General features: G+C 47.5%; 1 protein-coding gene across 6 annotated transcripts in view; it reads right to left on the reverse strand.

Annotated features, from left to right (window-relative positions):
* ST3GAL3 (ST3 beta-galactoside alpha-2,3-sialyltransferase 3) overlaps window positions 1-23,334 on the reverse strand; it is a 123,325-nt gene that overhangs the window by 35,676 nt on the left and 64,315 nt on the right. For all 6 annotated transcript variants that reach the window (XM_031969269.1, XM_031969263.1, XM_031969265.1 and 3 more), the window contains one exon: window positions 12,917-13,009. In XM_031969269.1, the coding sequence (XP_031825129.1) occupies window positions 12,917-13,009 (93 nt within the window). The remainder of the gene's footprint in view (window positions 1-12,916; window positions 13,010-23,334) is intronic.

Consider the following 23,334-nt stretch of genomic DNA (forward strand, 5'->3'; position numbering starts at 1 on the left):
CATGTAAAGCTTAGATTAGATTGCTTGCTTTCTTGGGGAGGAAGGAGGGAGAAAAAATTGGAACTCAAAAATCTTATAAAAGTGAATGCCGAAAATTATCTTTATATGTAATTGGAAAAAATAATATACTCTTCCCTGGAAAATAATCACCAACCAAAAAAGCAACTGCAAATCACAGGCCAGTGAGCCTGACTTTGATTCCTGGCCAATGCTAGACCTGAGGCCTTATGCTGGGGCCCATGGGAGCCCGCAAACTTAAATGGGGAAAAAGTCCAACATAGACAACATGCCCTACAAGATATTCAGTGTGGATGGAAGGACTCTTAACTGAAATTTAGTGTTTCCTTCCATTTTTAAATACTTAATTGTGAGAAGGGTCCATTTCATCAGTTTTCCTGCCCAAGTAGTCCAGGACACAAAGAAAGTAAAGAATGCCTGTTCTAGACTCCATTGTGGCAAGCAGCCCCAAGGGCTTTTGCTTCCCGTCCACCCCATGTCCCTGGGGGCAGCTGCACACAGGGCCGATTGAAGAGCAGCAAAGTCTCTGTCTTTCAGAAAGCCAAAATCATTTCTGCTGACCAGAGGTCAGAGGGTCATCATTAGACATGACTCCATATAAATTTAGAAAAAGAGCACAAAAGAAAAGGGGAAAAGACTTATTTGTATAAAAATATTTATAGCTGCTTTTTATGTGGTAGCAAAGAATTGGAAATGGAGAGGATGCCCATCCCTTGGGGAATGGTTGAACAAGTTAGGGTATATTGTTGTAATGGAATACTAGAGGGATGATTTCAGATCATATAGAGCTATATGAACTGATGCAGAGTGAAGTAAGCAGAACAATATTGTAAAGTAACAGCAATAATGGAAGGATGATCCTCTGTAAAAGATTCGGCCGCTCTCCTCAAGATGATAATCCAAACGCAAGATTTTGCAAGGGTCAATCCTGAAAAATTATCCATGTATATGTTTTGAAAATAAAAAGCTTTAATTAAAAAAAGATGATGATGCAAGACAATTCCAAAGGCCCCAAGATAGCAAAAAGATATTACCCACCTCCACAGAGAAAACCGATAATGACCTCTGAGTGCAAAATTGAAGCATATATTTTTTCAATTTTTCTTTGTTTCTTGTTTTTGGGTGTTTTATTTTGCAACATGGTTAATAAAGAAATGTGTTCTGCATGATTTTACAAAAATACAATCTATATCAAATTGCTTGCCTTCTCAATTGGCGGGAAAGGGGCAGGAGAAAGGAAAACAATTTGGATTTTAAAATTTTTAAATTTTTAATATTTTTGGGGGGCAAATCTAGAGTGGAGATTTTTTTTAATTTTTAAATTTTAAAAAATTTAAAAATGAATGTTAAAATTTTCATATGTGATTGGGAAATATTAAATGAGATAAATAAAAGTATATTACATTTTTTAAAAAGAAAGTCCAAGGACAACTCAAGATTCTGGATCTAGAGCTGGGAAGGATCTCTAAGCTATCTGGGACAAACCCTTATTTCATAGAGGAGGAAGTGTGACCTTACCCAGGTCAGCCAGCGAAGATGTGTATATCAAAAGAAAGTTTTGCCCCTGGTTCTCTCTCTCCAGTGTCCTGCTTCCTCCCATTCTGGCTTCAGATAAGAAGAGGGAGGGCAGCAGTGAATCAGGGCCCTGGCCGAGCCCCCTGGGAAGGGCTGGTTGTCCCCTTTGCTGCCTCCCTTGCTGTTCCTCACGTGTGACTTCTATCTCCCATCTCTGGGATGGGAATCTCTGGGCCCCATGGCTGGAGCACTCTCTCCAAGTCTTGGACCAATCTCTTCCTCTTTCTCTACGAGCCCTGCTGCCCGTCCTTTCCCTCTGCAATCCTTCCATTCACACTATCCATCTCTGCACCGTTTGTTATTGGCTTATGTTAGCCCAGGAGCTCCTTGAGGGCAAAGACTGAGGTTTTGCCTTTCTCTGTATCCTTAGCCCGTAGCACATGGCCTGGCACACAATAGGCACTTAATAAATGACTGAGTGGTCTAGATTTTAGCAGTGTATTTCACCAGATCTCTCGTGTTACCCTTATTTTAAAGATAGATGTGTGCTAGACACAGTAGAGCTCAGTGGATGTAGGACTGCTGGGGCGGCTGGACCTAAAAAGACATTATAATGGTCCCAATCAACTTATAATTCAGGCTTCTTCTTTAAGGGGTTCTTTGGCATTTTAAGCAAAGGCACAGATTCAATGTACTAATTAAAATCTCTCTACGAGAGACAGTTAACGTACTGACTAGTAGGGCTGGGATCCCAAAGGAGCTTTCTCAAGGATTGAAATTTTGGTTGAATAAAATTAAATAACAGTAGGAATAAATGTCCAAAAAATCAACTGTACAAAAGCAAGCATGGGGTGGAATGGGGAGGGAAGAGGATGACTAGGCAGTTATTTGTCTCCAAAAGACCTGAGAGTTTTTAGTGTACTGAAAACTTAATATGAGTCACAGCACAACAAAAACCAAGGTTTTCTTAGGCATCTGTGCTGCTGGGACCAAAGAAGGAACCCTGCCTGGGGCACGGGGCACTGGTACTAGACACTGATTGATGAAAGGACATCAAAGAGGACAACTAAGACAGGGAAGTCCTGGAGCTCATACCACAGGAGGAAAGGTTGACCAGCCTGGAGATGTTGAAGCCAGAATCTGTCTTGACTCTTGGTAGCCTTCCCCGCAGTTGACTTTCCTCTCTACTCTAGATTTTCTTGACCCTGCTCTGTCTTGGTTCCTCTCCAACCTCCTTGACTGTTCTGCCTTGGACTCCTTTTATGCCTTTTCCTCCAGTCCCTGTCCCCTTCCCATAGGGATATGCTTTGGCTACCTACACACATACACATACTCAGTTGCTTTCATCCACTCCAGATAGGACCATCTCTATACAAATAATTTAAATCTACATAACCACTCATCCTTTCTTTTCTGGATTCAGTCCTATGACACACCTGCTAAACATCTCCAACTGTATGTTGGTGAGGCAATGTGGCCAAAAGGGAATCTTTCCCCCTCTAGGCATCCCCACCCTGTTCCCAATTTCCTCTATCCGTGGAAGCTGGTCCCATTGTTCCACTTACCCAAGTTCACAATCTCAGAGCCATCTTTGACTCTTTACTCTCACCAAATATCCAGTCTGTTGGCAATTCTCATTTTTAACTTCTGAACATCTCTAGCATCTGTCCCCTTTTCCCTACTCACCAGGCCACCAGCCTAAGTCAAGCCTTCAATCCCACTTGCCCAGACTATTGCAACAGTCTCTTCACTGGCTTCCCCGTCCAGTCTGTCCTTTTTTTAAATTAATTTTTTCTTTTAATCTAGATCAATATTACAACACTGATGTGTCTAACAGAACAGCAAACTTAATCAACCACCTACTGTGGATAATCACTATCCAATGTATGGCATAAATGTCCTTAAGTATGATTTCAAAAGAAGAGATTAAAGCTTAAAAAATATTTTTACATGGAAATCACTTATTTCTAAAGATGCTCAAATGTGTGCAGACCAATTTAAGTGACAAAGCATTTTAAACCTCAACAACCTTTTAAGTTTTCCAAATCATTTGCCAAACTGCTTTCCCTATAGCACATGGTTCATACACACCCCACCTGCTTTGCTACAGAACCCTCTGAATCTCCAGTAACCAGGCCCAAGAGCCTTGGACTGCTCAGCTTAGAACCCCTACCACGGAGCCAATTCCACCCTAGCTCATGAGTACATGGTAAGCACTGACTCACATGACCCTCTCTGTCTAACAATGGTTCACAATCTACCCAGCCACCTTCTTCCCATCTGCCCAGTGGCAGCATATACCCCTTCTACCCCTTCACACTCTTCCTAGAGGAAGACTCCTCTAATACTCCTCCTTGAAATCTGCTATCACCTCCACCCTCAACTGGCTCATCCCCAAGCAAGGCGATTATCCTTCTATTCCTTTATAATTGATTATCTTTAGTGAAATTTTTTTCCAATGAACAAACATTTATTTTCTAACCTGCCTTCCCCATCCCAACATCAATAAAAATAGAAAGTAGAGCCAAGATGGTGGAAAAGCATGAAGAAATAAACCAACTCCCCTCCCGTCCCCTGTACAAGTCATTCAAAAAGATCTGGAAAATGCAGGAGCCTGAATCCTGATTAGGAAATATATAATAATTAAGAAATATAAGCTGAATGACTTTTAATCCAGGTTGACATGAGGAAGCATAGGTAGGTCTATAGACACAGGGGAAGGGATCTGGCCACAGTCACACTGGGTGGAACATTCTAAGGCAGAGAACAGGGAAAGAAGAGCCTCAGAGCAGAGAAGGCCTCTGCCGGTGCAGGAACTGCTCACTGGAAACTTTGTACTTCCCTTCCCAATTCCAGGTCCCATATCCAGGGATGACTGAGGAGGGTAGTTGTCCTCGGAGGGGTTGTATGACAAGGAAAGGAGGGGTTGAGGGCTTTAAGCTATTCATTGAGAGGAGCAAACTCAAAAGCAAATAGCAATTGTGCACCTCCAGCCCCAGGAGCAGAACCTACAGAAGAACCAGGACAGAAGGCCCAGGTCAAAGGGCAGCCAATAGTTCTGTCCCTCTGGTAGCAGAGCTTTCCAACGGGCTGACTAGCAGGGGCTGAGTTCTGAAATGAGTCTACTGGAAGTCTAAAAGGGGCAAGTCCACCAGCCTGCTACTCAGGCACAAACTCAAGTCAAGCACAGCCATCATGCTTTGCCCTGTATCTGATCACTCTGAGAACTAATAGGTTTTTAGCCTGAACTGTTCCTGAAGTCCTGGAGTAACATACTACTCAATACCCATAAGAAAGCAGCAGCAAGAGCAGTCTAGACCTTCCCCTCAGAAGGGTGGCAGAGCCACTTCAAGTCTAAAGCCAAAAGTGGGCTAGAATGAGAAAATAAAGAAGAATCCCATCATTTAAAGCTATTATGGTGAAAAGGACAGAACCCAGAAGAAAAAAACGGGTGTTCATGGGTTTGTCTGGGTCTCCGCGAGACTGTCGTCTCCTTGTTCTTCTTGTACCTGTCCTATCATTTCTTCTGGACTTCTTTACTGGCTCTTCACCCATGCATTTTAGCCCAACCAACCAAACAAGGTTTCTTACTGGTCCTTACGTACAGCACCAGCTCCCATGCCCAAGGTTTTGCACCAGGATCCTCCACACTTGGAACACTCTTCTTCAGAGAAGACCTTCTACAAAAAGGCTTCCTGGTCGCCCCCTCTCCCTCTCTTCCTATTCTCTCCCTGTTGGCCTTGTTCTCACTCCTTGAGCACAGAGCCTGCTTTGTTTCTGTCCATGAATCTCCATCTCCGGGTACATCCCAGTCACTTAACAATGGCGCGCTGGCTGGCCGAGGTTTCTCCATGCCACAGAAGCACAGTTCCATCCCTGATGGTGAAATCGCCGCTCTCAGGAGCTCTGGGCCCTGCCACGTCCCTATCCGCCAGCTCCCTACCCAAGGCGGCATGGGATGGGCTTTAATAGGGATAGAAGTCAGAGCCAGCAGGAGAGGGCTGGGGAGGGCTGGAGTCTTCGCTGCCAAGGCCAGGCAGTGGGAACTCCGGGCGAGGGCAGGAAGGCACAAGCTACATCTCAGCAGACTGTCACAGCCATGCTGTTTGGGGATGGATCCTGCCAGATTAAAATCTTAGCTTTTCTTGGGTCTGTGCCCAGATCAGTCTGCAAAAGGTGCGCTCTCCATGATGAGCAGAGACAAGACTGGAACTAAAGAAAGCCATCCTTTACTCCTCCTGGCTGTGCTGGACTGGAGTGTCACTGCTCCCAGGGAGACCATCTGGGACCTCTCTTTGGCTTCTGGCAGGTCAAGCTGGGGTGACTTTGGGACCTTAGGCCTCAAATGGGAACTTTCTTGCCTTTTCTCACTGTTTATTGCTTTACTTCCCCCACCTCTTATTTCTCAATTAAATATTTTTAAAAATTTTAACATTCATTTTTTTAAATTCTGAAATCCAAATTCCCTCCTTTTCTTTTCCCCTCCCCCTCTTTAAGAAGATAATTTGATATAGATTTTACATGTATAGTCATACAAAACATGTCCATATTAGCCATATTGCAAAAGAAAATACAGCCCAAAAAGAAAAACACAAGAAAAATAAAGAAAAATTTTTAAGTATGCTTCGATCAGCATTGAGCCTCCATCAGTTCTTTCTCTGGAGGAGAATATTTTTCAGTGCAAGTCCTTCTGAATTGTCTTAGATCATTATATAGCTGAGAATAGCTAAGCCATTCAGAACTGATCATCAATGAATTATTGTTATCACTATGTGCGGTGTTCTTCTTGCTTGGGTCACTCGACTTTGCATCAGTTCATAGGAATCTTCCCAGGTTTTTCTGAAAGCATCCTACTCATCATCATTTTCACCAACATAGTATTCTATCACAATCATACACAACTTGTTTGGTCTTTGCCCAATTGATGTGCATCCTGACAGTTTTATAACACTTTGTATGTACTTCCAAATTATTCTCCAGAATAGTTGGATGACACAACTAGGTGGCACAGTGGATAGGGCTCTAGCCTTGAAGTCAGGAGGACCCGAGTTCAAATCTGGTCTAAGACACTTAACACTTCCTGGCTGTGTGAGCCTGGGCAAGTCACTTAGCCCCAAATGCCTTAAAAAACCAAAGAGAATAGTTGGTAATAATCCATTAATGGTGCATTAGTGTCCCAATTTTTCCACATTCCTTCCAGAATCTGTCATTTTTCTTTTCTGTCATGTTAACTTGTCTGTTGGTATGAGGTAAAATCTCAGAGTTGGTTTAATTTGCATTTCTCTAATCAGTAGTGATTTAGAACATTTTTAATATGGCTATAGATAGCTTTCATTTCTTCTTCTGAAAACTTGGGTCTGTTATCAACTGGAGAACTGCTCTTATTTTTATAAATCTGGCTCACTTTTCTATATATCTGAGAAACAAGACTTTTGTTAGAGAAATATAACAAAAAAAATTTTTCCCTAGTTTCCTGCTTTCCTTTTTTTTTTTTTTTTTTTTGCTGAGATATTTGGGGTCAAGTGACTTGCCCAGGGTCACACAGCTAGAAAGTGTTAAATGTCTGAGGCCAGATTTAAACTCAGGTCCTCCTGACTTCAGGGCTGGTGCTCTGCTTTCCTTTTAATCTTGATAATGATGGTTTTATTTGTGCAACCCTTTTTAATTTCATGTAATCAAAATTATCCATTTTATATCTCATAATGTTCTTTATCTCACGTTTGAAAAAATTCTTCTCTTATCCACAAACCTGACAGGTAAAATGTTTCATGCCCCCCCCAACTTGTTTATGATACCACCCTTTTATCTAAATCATGTACCCGTTCTGACCTTATTTCACTACACATTGTGAAATATTGATCTATTCTTAATTTCTGCCAAATTGCTTTTTAGTTTTCCCAGAAATTTTTTTTTGAATTTTTATTTGAAATTTCTGTCAAATAGTGATTCCTTGTGCCAGAATCTTGGATCTTTGGGTTCATCAAACACTAGATTACTATGGTCATTTACTACTGTGTACCTGATCAGTTCCACTGACTCGCTACTCTATTTGTAGGCAGTGGCAAATTGTTTTGATGATTATCATTTTATAATATACTTTGAGATCTGGTACTGCTAGGCCATCTTCCTTCCCATTTCTTTTCCTTTGGTTCCCTTGATATTTTTGATCTTTTGTTCTTCCAGATAAATTTTATTATTTTTCTAGCTTTACAAAATAATTTTTGGTAATATAATTGATGTAGCATTGAATACGTAAATTAATTCAGGCAGAATTATCATTTTTATTATATTGGCTCAACCTCTCCATCTCTCCTCTCTCTCAATTCCTATCTCTCCAGCTGTTTAGATTTGCCTTTATTTCCATGAGAAGTGTTTTGTAACAGTGTTAATTTAGTTTCTGGGTTTGTCTCAGCATGTAGATCACCAACTATTTTACACTATCTCCAATTATTTTAAATGGCATTTCTCTTTCTATCTCTTGCTGCTGGGTTTTATTGGCAATGTAAAGAAATGCTAATGATTTATGTGAGTTTATTTTATATCCCGCAACTTTGCTAAAATTATCTCAACTAGTTTTTTAGTTGAATCTCTAGGATTCTCCATGTATGTAATCATATTTTTTGTAAAGCAATAATTTTGTTTCCTTATCGCCTACTCTAATTCTTCCCATTTCTTTTTCTTCTCTTTTTGCTACAGATAACCCTTCTAGTACAATATTAAATAATCGTGGTAACAATAGGCATCCTTGCTTCATTCCTGATCTTACTGAGAAGATTTCTATTTATGCCCACTGTGGATAAAACTTTCAGGTCATTCTAGATAGATTTGGACTAGTTGATAGAGTACTGGCTCAGGAGTCAGGAAGACCTGAGCTCAAATCTAAATTTAGACCATTAGCTGTGTGACTCTAGATAAGTCACAACCTTATTTACCTCAGTTTCCTCACCTGTAAGTTGAGTTGGAGAAGGAAATAGCAAACCACTCCAATATCTTTGCCAAGAAAACTCCAAATGGGTCAGACATGACTAAACAATATTTATTATTTTAAAGGAAGCTCCATTTATTCCTATGCTTTCTAGTGTTTTTAATAAGAATGTTGTATTTTTTCACAAGTTTTTTTTTTTTCTGCATCTATTGAGATGCAGGTTTTGTTTCTAACAAGACCAATTATGTTGATAGTTTTCCTAATATTGAGCCCAGTCCTGCATATCTAGCATAAATCTCACCTGGTCATTTGTGATATATTGCCATAATCTCTTTGTTAGTATTTTATTTAAAATTGTTGCATCAGTATTCATCAAGGAAAACGATTTACAGTTTTCTTTCTGTTTTTGCTCTTCTTGCTTTAGGTTTCAAAACCATATTTGTGTTTCTCCTTTTTGGCCTACTTTTCCAAATAATTTATATAATATTAGAATTCATTACTCTTTAAATGTTTGGTAGAATTCACTTATGAACCCACCTAGTCCTGGGATTTTTTCTTAAGGAGTTCACTAATGGCTTATTCAATTTCTTTTTCTAAAATAGGATTACTTAAGTATTCTATTTCCTCTTCTGTTATTATGGGGAATTTATATTTTTATAAATATTTAGCCATTTTACCCAGTATGTCAGATTTATTGGTATGTAATTGAGCAAACTAAGTCCTAATGACTGCTTTAATTTCTGTAGAGGGCTGGAACTCTGAAAAGGTATACTTAAATCTAGGTCAGCAAGATACTTATAGCTAAGCATATACTTAGTACTTAGTATGGTGATACAATGGTTGCCCACGCTCAGTGTTATAGTGATGTAATCATAATGAGGTATTTAAGGGAATCTCAGAGACAGAATGCTTTCTCAGCCACAGACACAAGAGAAGACACCAGACTCTAGACTCCATCTTTGACCAGCCTCATGGTGGCCCTCCTGCTTCCTTTGCTCCTCCACTAAGACCAAGGACTCGGGCAAATCCCAAGGTTCTCCAGAGAGCTAGTCCGGACATAACAATTTTCCTCTTCATAGTGATGCATTTATCCTTTTCATTTTTTATTTGAAATCTGATTTTCTTCTAACTTTTTAAAATCAAATTAATCAATGATTTTTCTATTTTGTTGGGGGCTTTTCCCATGAAATCAGCTCCTAGTTTTATTAATTCAGTAGTTTTTTTACTTTCAGTTTTATTAACCTCTTGGTTGATTTTAGAATTTCCATTTTGGTGTCTGACTGGAGATTTGTAATTTGTTATTTTTCTATTTTTTTAATTGTACGCCCAATACATAGATCTGCTCTATTTCTATTTTATTGATATAAGTGGTTAGAAATAGAGTTTCCCCCTAAGTATTGCTTTGCTGCAAAATAAATTTTGGTATATTGTTCTATTGGTTTCATTCTCTTTAATAACATTTTTTATTGCTTCTATGATTTATTCTTTGACTCATTCATTCTTTAGGATTAGATTATTTAATTTACAATTAATTTTTAATCTATGTCTCCATGGCCCTTTATTGAATGTCATTTCTATTGCATTATGATCTGGAGAGATGTATTTAAAAATTCTGCTTCTCTGCATTTGGTTGTCCAGGACCAGTCACCACTTTGGTGTGACAAACTTTCCTGCAAACCTCCGACGTTGCCCGGGGCTGGAAATTGTCTCACCCGGGCCTTTATTTCATTTTGTGGCTCCAGAATTCAATCTGAGGCACTCTTTTAAAGTTGGGTAGAGGGCAACTGGGGAAAATTCAGGTGAGCTGGTCTGTTTATTGCTTGTTTGTAGGAGCCTCTACCTACTGTGGAGTACCTGGTTCGAAAACCTAACTTCCCAAGCATTGGATCACTCCATTCCTAAGTATTTGCTGAGCAGCGGGCACGGGGCGAGGCTTTGGGAATCCAGGGCAGTCCCCGCCATCGAAGAACTGCCACATTAACAGTGAGATGACAGGTGGAAGGAAGGGCGGAGCCCGCGACAGTGAAGAAGGAGTGTGGGTTCCTTTCCAGTACCAGTGAGCCTAGGACTCTGGTTACCATGCCCAGGGCAAAGGGGAAAGGGGGAAGGAGAAAGGAGATGGAGGGGCTCAGGTTGGCTGGCAGATAGCCGGAGAAAGCAGAGTCTGGGCTGAGGGGTGAGAGAGAGGACTGACTTGTCCTTCCCTCCAAGCCGCTCCATCCTAGGAGGCTGTAGTGACAACATGTCCCCTGAAAAGGCTCTAGTGCACCCCATACTCGAGCGCACTGGAGCTCAGGCTTTCCTATCTCTAGTCCCAGCGCCCTTTCCTCTGTGTCCCCTAGAAAACGTGTTACATCGGCAGGACCCCGCACGGAAGCCAAGTGACGTTGTTCTTTTCACCTTCCAGGGAACTCACCCGGAGAAATCTTCCCGCCCAGACCCAAATTCAGGAAATGTTATATCAGCGATGAGGGGGTGGGGCTGCCCCAGGAATCCTCTTTGGCTGGTGGGCCCCAGGACAAGACCGGCCACCTGGGAGAACTCAAACTCCTCCCAGCCCCACGGAGCTGGGTTCGGGACTCCCGGTCTTCCCTCTCAGGCCACGTGAGCACCATCTCCCCTCCACGTACTTCTGTTCTAAGGTGTCTTCCCTGCTGGCGTGGCAGTGTAGAAAGAGGAATTTCCTCCCCAACCCCGGCCACAATTTTAGAGAGAAAAGTCTAGAAATGAGTCCTCAAGAACCCCCTTCTTTTTTTCTTTTCCTTTTCCCCCTTTCTCTATTCTACTCCTCCCCCTCTCCTTTCCCCTTCTGTCTTTCTCCTCCCCCTTCCTCGCCTCCTTCCCCTCTCCCTCCTTGACCTTCTCTTCCTCCCCGCTTCCCTGCTCCTTCTTTCCTTTTCTCCATTTTTCTCCCTTCGATTACACTGCTTTCCGGAAGCTACATGGTTGCCAGAGGGACACCTTCCAGGACCTGGCCGGGGCTGGCCATGACACTGGAGACCCAGGACTGGGGGGGGGGAGGAACTCTGGATCCCCAGGCTACCTATGATTTGGGGCTCCTTGGTGCTCAGAGCCAGCTCTGCGGTTGCTTTGGTGTCGGCCCAGGGGTGGGCTTTGCCTCCCGGAGGCAGCGGTGCCATCGCTTTCCTGGGCCCGAAAGGACGAGGTGATTCATGTTTCCTCCCTCCCACCCGTGGGCCCTCAGCCCCTCTTCCCCGCCGGCTCCTCTGCTCAGCAGACAGGCATTATGGGGACAAGGAGCAGCTTTTACTCCTCCTCCGCACACCAGGTGATGAACGCTATGTGGCTGCTCACTCCGGGCTGCGAGTACAAGCTGGCGGCCCTGATGCAGGCTCTGGGCATGGCTGCCGACGGCTGGAGGGCCTCCAGGGCCACCTCCGTGGCACTCCCCTGCCCCCACAGGCCCCACTCTCCTGCTGGCACAGCGGGCTCAGCCCCGTTCTCACAGCCGCCATGGCCACCGCACACAGGAGCCCCCCGCTTCTGTCTGACCCTGTTCGGGGGCCCGAGTTCCTGGGGAGTGGCAGCTGGGGCTGCCCCACACAGAGGCGGCCCAATGGTCCAGGAAGGCTCTCAGTGCCGCGGACCACTGGCGCCGGGCTGGCCGGTCACAAAGGCACACGGCTCCCACTTGCCGATCTGAGCTCCTGAGGGCACTGTGTCCCTGGGCCATCTGACAGCCGCACTATGCGTGGGACAAGAGGGTCACAACGGCCCCCCCCAGGCCCACATGGACACACAGCCAACAGGGAGGTCGAGGACCCACAGTGAGCAAACGTAGGGCCAGGCAGGGCCCTGGAGAAGCCAAGGCTGGCAGCCCCCTCCCTGCCCGGCCACCGGGGACGTGCTTCCACGCGCCTGCCCCTAACTCCCGGGCCCGAGCCCACTCTCTACGGCATCCCCTCTCAGGAGAGCTGCCAGAGCCCAACCCAGGCTCCTTTCCTTGGCAAAGAGCAGACAGTGCTTTCCCCCGGCCTCTACCCTGCCCATGGCCAGACGGGCATAGGAGGCCCAGAAGGAGCCCCGGTGGGAGCCTGGCTGAGCTGAGCTGAGTCAGTTGCCATCAGGCAGACCTGCCCCCTGCCCCCTGCCCTCTGCCCCCCAGAGATTGCTTTCAGAGATTATGTTCAGGGACAGAAGTCAATCCCTCCAGCGCGTCCCATGACCAGAACGTGGGTGGTTTCTCGGGGTGGCCGTGGCACCTCACTCCTGGGCTGCCCCCCTGGGCCCCACCTCCTCAGCACAGCCTTTATTTCCATCCTACCAAGCCTGTGGGGGCCGGAAGGCCCAGGGGGCGGAGAGCATCCCGGGACAGGGCATCCTACCCAAGGAATGGGCCGCACTCTTGACTGAGCTCACCAGGGCTGTGCTGTAGGGCAGTCACGGGTTCTGAGCCCCCGGCCAAGCAAGTGGGTCTGGGGGGCAGGGGGCACTTACTTAGGGAAGATGGCAGTCATCAGGGCGGATGCGTAGCCAGGCTTGCAAGCCCCATCTGACAAGTTGGCATACTTGGTGGCTAACTCTGCAGGCCTGTGGGGGGAAAGGAGCCAGAGTTAGCAGGCCCAGGGTCCTCCCCGCTCCTCCCCCGCATGCCCCCGCTCCATCGCCCTCCATCTGGCCCTTCAAAAAGACCTCTGACTTTCGAGAATCCCGGACATCTCTAGCCTGGAGATGTTTCCCCCCCTCCCCCCCCCGCCAAAAGCCGCTAGGGAAGGAGCCCGGAGCACCGAGCCAAGGGGCCGACCACCTGCCCCCATCCCTAACAAGGGCCCTGGTCTCCACTTCCAAGGATGGGAGGCTCGCCCCCTTTGTGGCAGACAGGGGAGGAGGGCCTGGGACAGGGAGACCTGGGTTCACATGTGACCTCAGACACTTTCTGAAGGCCGGGGGGGTGGAGGGAACTGCCCCCGCGATCACCATGGGAGCCAGAGACACCGTTCCCACTGCGGGGAGCGGCGCGGTTTAGGGGCCGATGGGAAGGATGGAGGGGCCGCCCCATGGGCCCAGGGCTCAGAGCAGGGGCATTTCTGGGCTGGAACTCTTCCCCAAGCTCAGCCGTTGGGACTCCCCTACAGGTCTGAGTCAGCGGGAGTGGGGACCTCCTTCCCTAGGTTAGGGACTGGAGCCTGCCAGAGAAAAGGGTTTTGACCCAACCAAAGGCCCAGCTCCAGCAGGATCCTCCAGACACAACGAGAGGGCTGCAGCCTCTGCCTCGGTGCAAAAGGGGACGTCCGGAGAGACCCGACAGTCTGGCACTGGCTTAGGCGGGGAGGACCATGGGGCGTCGCCTCCCCCAGCCAGGGGACACTGGGAGCCCTCCTGAGGGCCAGAGGCGGGCTGGCCTTCTCACACCCACACGTCCCCGGCAGCTCTCTCCAGGGGGGCCCCCGATGCTGCCTTTGTGTGGCAGGGGCTTCTGGGAGTCCCCTGAGGGCTCAGGCTGCTGAGGTCAGAGAGGCTGTCACAGGAAGGGGGATTGAGGAGGAAGAAAGCATTCATGAAATGCCTACCATGTTCTCTGCAACCGAGCTAAGAATTTCACAATTATCTCATCTGATCCTTACAACTCTGAGAAATAAGGGTCATTATTATCCCCATTTTACAGCTGAGGAAACTGAAGCAGGCCGCCATAAAGGGAAGCTCACACAGCCACTAAGTGGGTAAGATGGGATTTGAGTTCGGATCTTCCCGCCTCCAGGCCCCCGCCCTCCATATGCACACCACAGAAGGTAGGGGGTCCCTGAAATCGGATCAGCCGAAGCCTTCTTTGCTGCCCACCTGACTATATCCCTACACAAGGGGGAGGCACATGGGAGAGCAGTCAGGCTGTCTCAGAGGGGTGCTTGCTGGGCTGGACACGCAGCCCGAGTCAAAGGTCAGCAGACTTTAGTCCCCAGAGGTAGTGAAAGGGACGAGGCAGGCCCAGCTCCCTCCTCATCCTGGCATCCCGGTGGGGCTCCAGAGGCCTCCCCCACAAAGAAGTGCCCCCTCTGACCCCTTCTACAACAAACAGGCAAAGTCAAGGCCATTCCTCAATTAAAATGCCACTGCCATGAGCCACGCCGCCTGTGCAGGAGAAGAATAGGGGGAGTGTTGGGCCGGCTGAATCACTCCCCACAGCAGCCCCTGCACGGGTGCGGGACCCCCAGGCCATCTGCAACCCAAACCACAAGAGCCTCGGAACAGGGAGCATTTCACTGGCAGGCCCAAGTCCAAAATGCCACAGGCTGCTGAGGACGTCCAAGGCCACCCCAGATGTTTGGCTCTTGTCCTCGACAGAGCATCCGCTGGACCCCACATCACAGATCCATTGTCCCCCCTCCAAGGCCCCCAGGGACAAGGCCCCAGATCTGCGGCTACAGGAGCAGCACAGGCTCACTGAATGGACACGAATTTGGAGCCTGATCCTGTGCTGGTATAGAGGGCACAAAGACAAAAAGGAAATGGCCCCAGCTCTCACTAATTCAGTTCAATAATCAGTAAGCACCTACTGCGGGCCAGGCATTGTACTAAGAACTGGGGGATACAAGTAAGAAAAAGGCAGTCCCTGCCCTCAAGAAGCTTACACTCTAATGGGAAGGACAACACAGAAAGGGAGCCCACCCAGAGGAGTCCTCATAGGGGAGGGGCTCCATCACTCTGGCTGCTGACCTAGCGGACTCCACTGAGGAGCAATGTTCTCTTAAAAGTGCAAGACCCAGGCTTACAGTGCCGGCACAAGTGAAACCCTTTGCAAGCCTGAAAGCACTAGATAAATATGGTTTATTGTTACTATCATCTCCCTAATGTACATAGTTATCGGCATGTAGTCTCCCCACAGGGTTTTTACCTATCTTTGTATCACAGGGACCTAGTGTTTGGCACACAGTCTGTGCTTAATGCTTGCCGACCGACTCAATAGTCAATATGAGGTCTGACATGGACAACCGATACCAGGACTCTCATGAAAGTTGTACCTCCCTCAGTGAAGCCCAAGATCCCATTAGGATTTTTTGGCTACAGCTCCACACTGCTACCTTAGCTTGCAGTCCACCTCACTTCCAGATCTTTAACTAGCCAATTGTTTCTACATGTCTCTGTATTTGGTTAATTGTCAGTGTTTCCCTGTGGCTTATAGGCTATTCATAAACACTGTAGTGAGAATGAACATGTGTCTCTATGCCCAGGAACCCAGGAGCTAATTAGCCCAAAGGAGAAGGTCATGTCCTGTCACGCTGATCTATATCTGGCCACTGGACCCAGATGGTTCTGGAGGAGGAAATGAGGCCGGTGACTTTACACAGCCCTCCCTCACTTCAACCCAATTTCCTTTGACCTCCTTCCTGATGTCATGGTCCTCTTTGAGAACAAAGGACAAACAATAACAGTATAAAGGAAGACACAAGAAAGAACGTGAAGGAAATGTGTTGCCAGTTTCCAAGTGCCCAACGGTGGTCACATGGAGAAGAGTTGGATGTTTCTTCCTGGTCATGGGACCAACAGGGAGAAGTGGCGTGGTGTCAGATCTTGATTTTTTTTTTAACTATTCCAAAAATGAAATATGTTTGGATGGTAGCGAGCTTCATATTGCTGAAGTTCACTTTCAAAAAGATTTTTGTGTCAAATGAAAGTCTCATTTCTAAAATATATCAAGAACTGTGTCAAATTTGTAAGACTACAAGCCAATCCCCAATTGATAAAAGGTCAAAGGATACGAACAGACAATTTTCAGATGACCAATTAAAGCTATCTTTAGTAACATGAAAAGAATGTTCTAAATCACTATTGGTTAGGGAAATACAAATTAAGACAACTCTGAGATATTACTAAACACCTCTCAGCTTGGCTAAAATGACAGGAAAAGATCAGGAGAAATGTTAGAGGGGACGTGGGAAAACTGGGACTCTGATGCATTGTTAGTGAAGTTGTGAAATGATCCAACCATTCTGGAGAGCAGTCTGGAATGATGCCCAGAGGGTTATAGAACTCTGCATACCCTTTAATCCAGCAGTGCCATTATTAGGTCCTTATTCAAGGAAATCATAAAGGAGGGGAAAGGACCCTCATGTGCAAAAATGTTTGTAGCAGCTGTTTTTGTGGTAGCAAAGAATTGAAAAATGAGTAGATACCCATTAATTGGGGAATGGCTGAATAAGTTGTGATATATGAAGGTAATGAAATATTATTGTTCTATGATGAATGATGAAAAATGATGAATATGCTGATTTAGAAAGGCCTGGAAAGATTTACATGAAGTGATGCTGAGCGAAACAAGCAGAACCAGGAATACACTGTACACAATAATAACAAGAATGTGCGATGATCAGTTATAAAAGATTTGGTTCTTCTCTATGGTTCAGTGAAGCAAAGTAATCCCAATAGACTTTGGACAGAAAACACCATCTGCAGTCAGAGAAATTATGTTGGTTTCTCAAAGATGTTTGCATTATATGCAACCAGTTTTCAAAATATTTTAGGGTCAATATTTCTAGTACAATAGGCATGAAGCTATGGTTGGACCCACAAATCTCTGAACATTGACTATAATAAACTCCAGGTCGAGTGGAGGTTAAAGTGGCTTGGTTCAGTCGTCCTGGAATAGCATCTGCTTTTAGCCCTAGAGAAGGTACTTCACGCATGAGCAGTTCCAGAGAAAGAACTAAGGAGACTGGATGTAATCAGCACATGCTATGTTCACTTTTTTTCTGGTTTTTTTCCTCTCTCCCATGGTTTTTCCCTTTTGCTCTGATTTTTTCTCCCAACATGATTCATAAAGCAATGTATATTAAAAATAACTAAATTTACTAGAAAAAATAAAATGTATATAGTTTAAAAGATTAAATCTGATCATCATCTGAAGATGATGAAAATGGAAAAGGAATGCCAGTAATCAGGTTTCTTGAAAAGAAAATAGAAGAAAAAAGTTTTGTTATTTTGCTTCATTTTAACCATATCACTTTAATCTAAATTATTTACATTAGTAAAGCAATTTTATACACACCAAAAAATAAGAAAGCACTGGCTGACCTTTTGACTCAGTAACGTAAATCTGGTAATCACTATTTGGGCAGATGCCGGGCTAAGCCAACCTCGGAGGACCCTGCCAATTCTGCAGGGCCAGGACTCTGATTTTCTGTGTACTTGTCTTACAAGTGTGACCCTTGCCTCTGAGGGAACTTCATTCCCACAAAGACTGGATCTTCTTCCTAGATCTTCAGGGAGAAACAGAATAGTGGGAGAGAGGCAATTTAACTAGCATTAAAAAGGTACAAACTGTTGTAGCTCAGGAGACACTGAGGACAGAGAGAAAGGACTAAGGAAACCTCTCCTCAGAGGCCATTTAACTTTCATCCTAGGGAGGAGACACCTTCAAATAGAATTCTCGAGAGTCTTTGCCTGAAATCCTCAGAGAGATGAATGGTGGGAGTCCATTTCCAGAATTAAGAAGTTAGCAGTTACTGTTCAGAAGTGGTTCTCGCTGATCTTTCTCACCGTGATACATCGTTGAGGTATTTAAATATGACAGAGGAAACATGTAAGTGCTCAACTTATTGGGATTATGATATGATTGATGTCCTTTGTTGTTACACTGCAAATAAACTGCACATCCAGCAACACTGATGTTTGTTTCAGTTTATGAGATTAAACTATTCAAGAAAAGAAAATGAACAAAAGCTTGTAGAGAAAACGTTTCTTCAGTTTATTTAATAAACCACAGCGACGGCTCAGTGCTAACTGATTAATTAATGAGATTGTGCAGAACAACTCTAATTGGCTTAGAATCTGAAATGAGAATGAAGAAGGCAAAGGAATCCAGTAATAGGATGAGGGGAGGAGGTCTATTCTGCGATTTGGGGGGGGGGTCACTGCCCTGTAAGCCCGATAGCAGGCCTTAGCTGTAAGATCTTGAAGACACTGGAGCAAGAAGGTCCTGGGAGTCTGCTGCTTCAAACATGTCTCAATCAGCAATGCACCAAAGAAAACCCCAAAATGCCTTGTGGGAAAGTAAAATCTGCATCATTAAATGAGCCAAGAAGAGCCAAGTGCAGAATCCTTCAGACTGAATGTGAAAGCTCCCAGAGCAGAACCGAAGGCCTCTCTCAAGGAAAGCACCGAGGAGGACTAAACACAGGCAGAACACGGAGGGAACAAAGGTGAGCAAAGAGAGACTGGGCCAGAGCGCTCATGAAGACGGTCAGGATGGAGAAAGGAGACATTCGGCCACCAACAGACCCAACCAGCAGCGGACTGGCCCCAGTCCTCGGGCAGGGAACAGAGGAGCAAGAAACTCTGGGATTCATCCAAGGAGAAGGGACCGAATTTGGGGTTTAAGTCAGCAAAATGTCGGGTTAAATCCTGGCTACAACCTGGACAAATCGGTGAATGGGAAACCCATTCCCATATCTATCCGAGCTCTGGTAGCCCTTGCACCACCTCTAGTTCATATAGTCAAGAGGACAAAAGGAGGAGGGAGAGGAGGAGGAGGAAGGGAAGAAGAGGCGAAGGAAGAGGAAGAGGAGAAGGAAAAGAGGAGAAGGGGGAAAGAGGAGGAAGAAGAGGAGGAACAGAAGGAAGAGGAGAAAGAGGAAGAAGAAGAGGGAGAAGGAAGAGGAAGAGAAGGTAGAAGAAAAGGAGGCCGAGGAGGAGGAGGAGAAGGAAGAGGAGGAGGAAGAGGAGGGAGGAGAAGGAACAGGAGGAGGAAAAGGTAGAGGAAGAGGAGGAGGAAGAAGAAGAAAGGAGGAAGAGGAGAAAGAGGTCAGTGCTTAGCAAATCCAGTCATTGACCAAAACCAAACTCTGATTATGCTAAGGCCTGGGGAACAGAAGCAGTGTACTTCTCTGCTCTCTGTAAGAAGGTGGGGGACAATGGATGCAGAATGTTGCCTACATTGTCCCCTTTGCTTTTGCTTGATTACTTTTCCTAAATGACTATGATATAAAAACAAGCATCAATAAAAATTTTAAAAAGGAAATTAGAGTTATGACCAATCTTACTAAAATACTCAGAGTCTAGAGACTAACCTAGAGCAATTTCAGAATTATTGACATCCCAGAAATTTTAGAAAAAGGAATCTGAACACAACATCCCAGAAAATCACAGAAGAAAACTTCCCAGGTTCCAGGGACTCCCTCTCAGCTCCAGGATAAAATACACTTTCCAGTTTGGTGCGTAAGGACTTTTCCCAGATGGCTCCAGTCCATCCTCCAGAATCTCTCATCAGGCTGGACTCTGGGCGGCATCCTTGTGGACGCAGGGGCCCTGCTGGGTGCAGATGGCACGGCATAACCCCGCCGAGATTCCTGGAAGAGATCTGGACGCAGGCAGAGGAGTTTCCATCTAAGCAGGAAAGACCGAGCAGACCAAGGAAGCCCGCTGCCCAGAGCTCAGCACATACCTGGACGGCTGCCCCGTGGAGCCTGTCCAACAACGTGTCTGGCGCGGGCAGGGCAAGCGGAGAGTAAGCCAGGCCCCAGCCAGGCAGGAGGAGGAGGTGGACCACGCTACCTTTGGCAGGCGCCGAGCACTTGTCTTGACCCAAGCTGGGGCCCATCTTCCAGGACTGATGCCCTGGGGGTGTTGTGCAGCAGGGAGATCCAGAGATGAGCCTCAGCCCCGGGGGTTGGGGGAGAGGCCCATCCTCAGCGAGAAGGGCGGCTATACAAAGCTAGTGGTGTGCTGAAGGCTCTCTCCGCGGGGGTCCTCCCAGCCCATGGATGATGCACTTTGGACTTGTGGGAGGACCCAAGCTGAATCTGTGTCACGTCGTCTGCCCCCCACGCTCTAAGAATCCATCTCCCCTCCTCTCACGTGGCCTTGGCCCCGGGCTTCCCTATCCTGCCCCTCCCAATCTCTGAGATGGCTCCCTCGGCCCCTGGCCCGTGCCTCCCTCTCATACAGCCCTTTTGCAGGGTGACCTGTTTAGTCACATGCAGGTACGGGCCTGTGGGCACATGGAGGCTCACAGGAACCCAAGCAGAGGGGGCCCCGACCAGAGCTGCTTCGGAGGGAAATGGACGGCTTTGGGAGCTAGTGAGCTCCCTGCTCTGGCCAGTCTTCAGGCTGCGGTGGGGTGCCCACTGCTAGGGGGCCATGGGGGATCTTGGGCAGCCTTGACTAGAGTCCTCCACAGGCCTTTCCAGATGGGCTTCTCTGGGAATCCACCGTCCAGCTCAAGGCTCCAACCTCAACATCTGCCCTAGGCCTCAGCCAGACACGCAGGGGGCCAAGGAGGAAGCCTTTGCACCTGCCTTCTACCAAGAGAAAGCTCAAACCCAGAGGAAACAGACCAGGAACCTTTGAGCAAGGGAGCAAAGGGAGTCAGGCCCCAGGCTTTCAAAGGGAGCCTCTGTTCCATAAAAGGGCAAGTCGGGTTTTGGGGGAATGGAGAAGAGAAAGGAAGGAGGAAGGCAAGGAAGGCAGGAGAGAGAGAAAAGGAGGGAGAGAGGGAGAAGGAGATGGGAGAGAGGGAAGAAGAGAGGAAAGAGGAAGAGAAAAAGAGGAGGCAGAGGGAAGGGGAAGGGGAAGAGGGAAGGAGAGGGAAGGAGGCAGAGAAGGGAAAGAAGAGAGGGAAGGGGAAAGGAGGAAAAGAGCAAGGGAGAAAGGAGGGAAGAAAAGAAGGGAAAGGAATGGGGGGAAGAGGAAGGAAGGAGAGAGAAGGGAGAGGGGAGATAAGTGAGGAGAGAGAAGGAAGGAAGAGTGGATGGAATGCCCCGCTCTGTTCCTGCTCACAGTAGGGGCAGCCCAGGCTCCCAGGAGGGAGCTGGGGGAAGGAGTTTATAAACCTGGGCTTGGACTAGGACTGGGATAAGAGGAAAGCTGGGCTGTGATAAAAGCCAGGCAGCAGTCAAAGCTGAGCCCATGGTGCCACAGAGAGGCTGACAGAGGGGCAGGCCGACAGTGGGTGAGTGGCCCACCAGGCTCTTGGCCTGTAACCTGACTTTCTCCATAGAGATGGCCAGGCTGGCCATGCTGCGGGGCAAAGAGCAGGCCAGGAGCTCCGGGGGAAGGTCAGAAAGCAAAGGAATATGGCCCATTGGACTGGTCTGTAAGCCAGCCTCCCTGCTTTCAGCTCCTCCCCAAGGTACAACAAAGCAGGGGAGGCAGGGGGGACACCAAGGCTGCTTGTCAGAAGACACTTCTAGACAATGGGGGCCACCCCCTCTCAGAGGGACCCTCTGCTGCATCCCTCGGCCCCCCCAGGCTTCCAATCCATGGATGTCTCACTCGGGGGGATTAGACGAGAGAATCTCGGCGGGGTGCTGGGCACACAGCCGCTGCCTTATCGATGCTTATTCCTTCCACCGGATGCCCCGGAGTCATCTCAAAGGCACCCCGTCCTAGACAGAATGTGCCCAACGCCCCCATTGTTCCGAAGGTCACCTCAACCCTCAGCCCTTCTCTCCTGGCAGTGCAGCCGTCCCCGGGCTTCCTAAAGCACAGGCCTGATCACGAGGCTTCTCTTCAGAAACCTTCAGAGGCTCCCTCTGGCCTCTAGGACAAAGTTGGGCTTCAAGGCCCTCCCGCCTCCTTTCCAGGCTGATCTCAGAGCACTCTCTTCCCATCTCCTGCCCTCCCTGTTCCAAGAACCCGGAGCTTCCCTCACAAGGCCAGCCCTTCCTCTGGCCGATCCCCAGCCAGCATGCTCCAGAGGCCCTTCCCCAGCTGGTGGTCCGCTCTGGGGTCTTTCCAGCCAATCAGTCTCCTTCTCACGCTGAGCCTGTTCAGTGGCCTGACCTGGGCACGACGCTGTGGGTCCATCACCACCTTGTTCCTGGAAACTGTGGCTTTCTTGGTCCTACTCAGAATCGTGAATTTCTTGGCTGTCACAGCCTCCAGCAGACTTTATCCGTCCCACCCGCCGTGCCCTCTGATCGGCCGGAAACAGTGAGCATTGGCGGTGGAGCTGCCCTCCCTAACTGCCCTCTGCCTGGACTCCTGCCCTTGGGCTCCCTTCCCTTTCCTGACCCCGGTGATTCCCAGCTGCTCCCTAACTCCTCGGGGAGCCCTGCCCTGCTCCTCTACAGTCCACTTCAGGTCTGTCTGCCCTTCCCACTGGCCCACTGGAAACCCTGACCACAACTAGCAAGCTTCCCTTCCTCCTCGATGCCCTTGAGCACGTGCATCCCTGGCTGCCCAGCCGCACCTTCTGGCATACCCCCCACACCCTGGCTCTGTACAGGGGCAGCTGGTGGCCCAGTGGAGACCGTGCTGGGCCTGAAATCAGGAAGTCTTGAGTTCAATTCTGGATTCTGACACTTACTAGCTTTGTGACCCTGGAAAAGTCATTCATTGTTTGCCTCACTTTTCTCAGCTGGAAAATGGGGATGATAATAATAGCACCGGTTACTGTGAGGCCCAAATGAGATATTTGTAAAGAGCACTTAGCACGGTGTTTAGTACATTGTAGGTGCTATATAAATGCTTATTCTCTTCCCCTATTCCTCCTGCTGAACATAATGCCTAGCACACAGATGGTGCTTAATAAATGTTTGTTGACTGACCAGTTACAGTGGGGGAGTCGAGCCTCTTGCTCCCCTTCACCAAGTCCAGACTCTCCCTCTGCCTCCACCATCCCTCATTTCTCAAATAATGGGTGCTGCTCTGGCCTCCCTTTTTCTCCCTTTCCAACTGCAGTTCCTTGATGAATCTGCCCAATTCTACCCCATCCTTTGCTCCTGGATCCCTTGCCCTGAGTCCCAAGCCCTCTCGTGCCGCTCCAGCTCAGAGACCTGGGAGTCAGGACCAAGCCATAAGGCCCACAGAGCCTGGGGAACAGACATTACCAAGAGGCACCGTGAGAAGGCCTTCCCAGGCGGGCGGCAGCTCTGGCAGGCAATGGCTCCGCCAGGCAGGAGGCCGAGGCCAGTCAGTTCTCC

This window comes from Sarcophilus harrisii, chromosome 4 (assembly GCF_902635505.1).
Source record: "Sarcophilus harrisii chromosome 4, mSarHar1.11, whole genome shotgun sequence".
Lineage (NCBI taxonomy): Eukaryota > Metazoa > Chordata > Mammalia > Dasyuromorphia > Dasyuridae > Sarcophilus > Sarcophilus harrisii.